This window comes from Branchiostoma floridae, chromosome 15, assembly GCF_000003815.2.
Source record: "Branchiostoma floridae strain S238N-H82 chromosome 15, Bfl_VNyyK, whole genome shotgun sequence".
In the NCBI taxonomy this organism is placed as follows: Eukaryota; Metazoa; Chordata; class Leptocardii; order Amphioxiformes; family Branchiostomatidae; genus Branchiostoma; species Branchiostoma floridae.
Window position 1 is genome coordinate 4,414,592 of NC_049993.1, and position 6,390 is coordinate 4,420,981.

Genomic DNA, 6,390 nt, shown 5'->3' on the forward strand with positions numbered 1-6,390 from the left:
TCACTACAACACTCACTAGCCTGGTTACCAAACCCCAGCCCGATCTCAAGTATCTATATCTTGAGGTTGGGGTATGGAATCCAGGCTAAACACTCACTGGTTGGTGCCTCTTAGATCAAATTATCTTTATTACACTGTTAGGGCGGGAGTGTTAATGGCTGAAGGATATAGAGAATACTGTATGGAGAATTTCAGGCAAAGAGAACATGATTGTGCTTTGGTGTGAGGATGGGACTAGGTAAGGTAAGGTACATGCAGACCAGTAAGTATTGTAAGGGTTTTGTGTATAAGGGAATATAAAACAAAGTTTTGTAAAGCAAGAAGAAATGCACCATAATGTTATATAGAGAGGAACACCAGTTGACACCAACACAAACAGTTGGCTGATAAAAAGCGATAATCAGACTAGTCTTATCAGGTGGCAGTTTCTATTTTGGAATCACACATAATTTTTTCTAGTCAAAGATATCAGATAAGTGTGCTACTTTACAGAAGTGATGTTCATACTGGCCTAAGTTATGGAGGAGAACAACATTGGGATGTTCGGAAGGAAAACATAGAATAATTGTTTGGCTTTTACTAGTCTGTGCAAGAAGGTTATTTGAAATAACAGAGGATCATTTTTCTACCTGCATTGTTTAATTAATAGTGACCATTTTACGAATCTTAGATATTTTGTTATGAATGCTTTAGTATTTATTGTATTATCTTTGTGATTCACTAGTTTTACAACTGACTGTATAGAAATCATGCTTTTAATTAGCACCCAGTATAATCTTTGTCAACTGGTAGAATAAGGATGACCTAAATTTGTGAAAAGATGGGACTGAAGTGTGTTGAACCAGTTTGTGATAATCAGAAACACTGGTGTGATACCTAGTGGACATGTTTGTGAGAGCACCAGTGCTTGATGTACATACACTGTACATGTCCTGGGACAAATAAACAGGGTGACAATGCAGAAATACCTGAAACATTGTCTGTGGCTCTTGTAATAAGTATGTGCACATTTTATGGTTGGTTGTTTAGGGACCAGTAATTTCTTTATGTAATGTTAATATGACATTTCTTAATCTTAGTAAACAAAACAACAGCAAGCTGTATCACTGTATCACAGGGTTGATCGAAACTCACGGGGTCTAATTTCTCAAGACCTACATGTAACAGGCCTCTGGCAATGGGAGCTAATGGATGTAACGTTGGCTCTTAGCGTTCGAATTTCAGATAACAATATTGACATAACATGGTTTCTTGAGCACATTGATTGTATGCTAACTCACAACAGCCATTTTCCACACAACACATTTCCACACATCATACCCATCAATCCACATCACATGTTCACCTACCTATCCTTCAGTGCAAATTCATTCAAACAGATATGTAACTTCCTAGGAGTTGCAAAGATTTTTTGAATCTTATATTTCGTTGGTTATAGATGGTTTCCTGTCCATTTATATTCCGTCTGGGAACAAAAACCTGCCAGTGGGTGTCAACGTTCACTCCTTCATTTCAAGGCTGAATGACCCAAAATTTGATTTTAGGCTAGCTAGGCCTACATCCTCCTAAGGGGCATTTTTCTTTCGATTAATCTATTTTTGATGATTCTATGGGGAGATTAATATGCAAATTCTGGTCAATTACTCAAAAATGGTAGGAATGCAACTATGAATTCACCCACAGTATACCCAGACTCAATAGGTTGCTGGAAAAACAGTAGAAAGTGGCCAAATAGAGCAGAAGAATTTGCCAAAGGAGTTAGACCCTCACAGAAGTACATGTTGCAACCTGTATTCCACCAGACACCAGAGGGGCCTGAGCGCTGAAAACTAGTGGAAATTGGCCAAATGGGGACACTATTTTGCAAGATAGTGCTATTTTTATCCAAGTTGAGACCTACAGATGGATTCAGTAATGAGAACAACATTTTGGGAGTGGAATATAGGGATGAAAATGTGCTGATTCTATTGAATTTTTTTAATGGACTTTCCATGCATTTATTTCACCATCAGGAATTTCTGATCATATTGACAGAAAGCAAAATGAGGGGGTTGACAGATAGTCATGATTTTTTTGTATTTAGATAGCCTGAATGATTTAATAAATGGTAAGTTAATAACCATAATCTTATTTGCATAATTAATGCAGACGTTTTATGAACTATGATTTATGCAAATTAAGGCAATACTTGCATAATCATAGAGAAATGCACATAATAACATCAGTCAGTTAAATTCATTTGGCGAAGGTATGAGGTCGTGGAACTCGAGTTTTTAGTACACATGTACCTAGAGTTTCAGCCAACTCCATTTTTGCACGCTTTGACCCCCTTTAAAGTTTCGAAAATGGAATAGCCCTCCTATGGTATGAAGATCACGTTTCCTCTCGCCATCACGTGATCTATCTGTAAGTCTCGCGGGAGTTGAGAAGTCGGAGAGCTGCGAGCTGCAGGAAGGCAAAAATGGCTACGCCGAAGGTGTTGATGCTGACGCTGGCGTCGTTTTTCTCGCTGTCAACGGCGTCCGAGTCCTTCGATCAGCTTTTAGGAGATGTGACGCCCTGTATCAAGTCCTGTGAGATGACCTACCCGCTGCACACCTACCCCAAGGTAAGTTTCGGCTCGCTACCTGCAGAGTTGTGCTCGTGAGTGGTGATCTGATGGAAGTGGTCAGGAGCGGGCGGCAGGGGGGCTGGCTCGGCCGGCTGGAGGTACCGGTCCGTCCGCTGGACTCTTCACGGTCACGGCGAAGGAAAGCGTCTACTTTCGATCTTCAGAAAAAAAATCTTCGCATGCCCATGCAGAACTCTCATACCAGCTTGGGTTTTATTTGCGTTCCGGGGCTTCTGTGGGCGTTTGTTGGCGGAGTTTGTGAAATGTACTGCGTGTAAACATGCATCTGGCAAGTTTTGTAGACATCATACTTCATAGGTAGCACTCCTCTTCCTTCTGTTTTGGTCTCGCTTTCTAGTACAAGAAATGGGAATCAAAAGCTTTTGAAGTATACAAACGTTGGAAAGTCTGATTTACTCTAAACTCCAGATTGTAGTTTAAACTAAGCTTTTTTTTAGCGCGAAAGTTGCACGTTGGACTCGGAGTGGAGTCAGTTTCACAAGTAACTTCTACAAGGCCGTGGAAGTTGAACTAAATTAAATATGCGAATAAAATCAGGATATATATTTGTACCACCCAAAGATTGGCTTCAGATGAGGTGAATGATTATGAATTTCTTCAGAAAGTATTTCGAAAAATGTATATTTTTCTTTATTTGAGAATTTCTTTAAAATTATGAGGGGGGATGTGAAAAGTGAACTGAAAGTTAGAACAAGCTCCAAAATTTTGTAAGATGTAAGTCTACTAGTAATATTAAAGTGTTGTTTTTGCAGCCATGTAAAATTATGACTGACAGTAGGGACTGATAAATGCTCATAATCAGTTGGGGCATTTCCAGTCCAATCAATGAAAAATTTAGACCGGCAGCTGATGACTCATATAGATGCAAAGTAGCAATCCTGGCTGGCTGCAAACTGGAGCATTACAGGGAATTAACAACATCCTTTTTAGCATAGGCGACCTCGGGACAAACCATGGTCAAATTGCTCGGATGTCCACCTGACTTTACGATCCAAGACTGCATCACGTGAGGGTCAAGAAGGAAGCCAGTTCTTATTTGGAGATAACAGTATTTATATTGAAAATTTGTTTCAGTGCACCAGTCTGAGCATAAACACTCAGCCCAGTGCCTTCAGGGAAATCTTCCTGGATTGGTTGGTTGTAAATGAAATTCCTGGTACATCTAAATGGCTCGTAAATATCGAAACACTTTTCATTTTGGGGAGCAAATGGCATGTGATCGACAGAAATGAATTCTAGCCGCAGGGAGCCGTGGGGTATTGGTGCGGCGGTGTAAAATGCAGAGCTGTATTAACTGCTATGTCTCGGGATAGCCACATTCTTTACAGACCTGTCATGGATGGTACAGAAAGCTGGGCTGGGAGTTCAGGGATTATGGTTTGAAAATTCGGGCAGGACTCCTAATGGATGTGGGATTAGTGCCGGGCGGCTGTACCGGACAAACACCTCCGATTGGGAGAATTAATCGAATTTTGTTTACCTAGATGAACACAGCAATGGGTGCTATTTTACATTTCCTGCATGTAGTGTACAAAAATAGCTGGCACAGTGTGTGTGTGTGTGTTAAATTAGACCAGTTACACGCACTAATGAAGCCAGATGAAATTTTTACAAGTACATTTCTTTCTTCTTGTACTTCAATTCATTATCACTGTGACACTGCCTATTTCTAGGAATGAAGGAATTTCACGAAATCATTCATTTAAATGTTATTACGGAATTTGTGAAATGAAACGTACCTACCTTCCTTTAGGCAGAATTTACCCTCGCTTGCCCTTTTGCGGAAACGATGACAACCACATTAGTCAGGGGGACGGAAAGTAATTCCGTTGATTGATTGGGCGAGATATGGACTTATCGTATCATCCATAACCGAACCAACGGAACACCCCCGGGCAAGTCGCAGCATCCACGGGAGATCCGCGCCCTGTTTAGCGTGGAGTTTTAATTGCACTCTTCCATCAATTGTTACCCCTGCTGTGCAATATGTTGTACCTTTATCCCGCAGTTCCGTCATCCGACATTTATATTTCTGCATACAGTAATTGACAGAACAATTGATTTCTCTACCTGCTTGCTTCTCTTCAGCTCAAGTTGCTTGCCTGCATCAGTGTACTATTATACATTTTCTCTTTTCATCTAGCAACCTTCTGTACTTAACCAGCTTTGCAGAATCTGTTCATACAGAACATGTAAGGTTGTGGATGTGTGGATGTGATATTTCAAGCCTCACCTGTGTATAGAACTTCACAAAAGGTCATGCTCTCGCACAGCCAGAATACCATCCATCATGCTTTGCAGGAGACCTTCAAGCCACACTACAAACCACAGCATTCTGGTTTAGGGATTAGGAGTAGAATATACCCACCACCTAGAGTGTGGTAGTGAGTTCTTTTCATAGGAAATACTGCACAAAGAATCAACATTATCAGCATATATCAGGTGGAAGGAATGTACATTACTGAAGTCTGAATGCTTCAAATGAACCATAACTTGGGGTATTCAGACAAGAAATGCTTCACTTTCATAGAGTGATAGACTAAAGCGCAGTGAGGGGATTGAAAAATTTAGAGAGGGTTTGAGAGCCCTGCTTTAGAAATTTCAACAAGGTTTATGTAAGAGCTCTCTGGTTTGAAATGTCCCTTGTAGGAGTATTGTGACGTACATCTGACAGTGCAATGGTATGAGTGCCCAGATATGGGTAAAAGCTATTTAGTATTTGTAAGTTCATTTTGCTCAAGTAGCCATCAGCATTCCCCTAAAAGATATGAATCTTGCCATTCAAAATCCAGTTTGTACTGTAAATAGGAACATTTCAAGCTCTATGGGGGGAAAACATGGAGACCTGTGTGAAAATGTTTTCTCAGGTTCGTTTGACGGAGTGAAAATAAACGCGGGCTGTGTGTAGTGTGTGTCCCACACCTGTCTAAAGGTTGGAGAGACCACCCTGGCTATGTTGTGTACATGGTGGCACCATGTGTCTCACACCTCCTGTGTGTTTGTGTGGGTTTGATTGTACAGGCCATACTGACTGTTCCCACAAGAACGGGCGGGCGTTTACCTCTCAGCTACAGAGCGGAGCCCCCAGTGGAACCGGATCCGCCTCAGTTTACTGATTACTTTGTGTGGCTGAGTGCCCACCTATCAGATCGTAGGTGAACATGGCAGAGACAAACAGTGCTGCCACCGACCATGACTAGTTAGGTAATGAAATCATGAACTTTAGACAATTCCCAAGCAAATTCAAGCAATGGGCTAGTAGCAATGGGCTAGTAGCTCTTCAGTTTGTTTTTGTAATCCATGAAATAGGCAGTGATAATGAAAAAAATGAAAATAATATTTCGTGCCTCCTGTTGTAAAATGGACTGAACAGAATGTACCAGGGATTGTACAGGATTTGTTTGGTAGACACAGGGAATGTTTGTACCACTTGAAATGCAGGCTTGTTTTGAGGAGAGGTTTAGGTTTGTTTACCGAGGTAGGGATTTTTGTGCTACACCAGGACTGTAGCCACACAAGTAGAGGAGGATGCAGCAGGCCTGGACATGCTGTATATGGTGTTTGAGGGAGTGTGTGTGCTGCTGACTGGCTGTGTGAGTGTTCTGTTTGTAGTGAGAACTGCTGTACAAACATTCCCCTTCCCCTGTTGTGACAGGCTGGCTAGCCACACAGGGCCTTAGCCTCCTTCACCGGCCTTTCTGGGAAGCTTGGCAATTTTTTTTTTGGGGGGGGGGGGGGGGCGGTATGTCGATTCGCGA

At 41.5% G+C, this 6,390-nt stretch overlaps 1 protein-coding gene across 1 annotated transcript in view; it reads left to right on the top strand.

The window, feature by feature from the left end:
- Positions 1 to 2,403: 2,403 nt before the first annotated feature.
- LOC118431694 (transmembrane protein 59-like) overlaps positions 2,404 to 6,390 on the top strand; it is a 37,144-nt gene continuing 33,157 nt past the window's right edge. Inside the window, exon 1 of the mRNA XM_035842951.1 lies at positions 2,404 to 2,608. Within this exon, the coding sequence (XP_035698844.1) occupies positions 2,462 to 2,608 (147 nt within the window). The 5' untranslated portion in view covers positions 2,404 to 2,461. The remainder of the gene's footprint in view (positions 2,609 to 6,390) is intronic.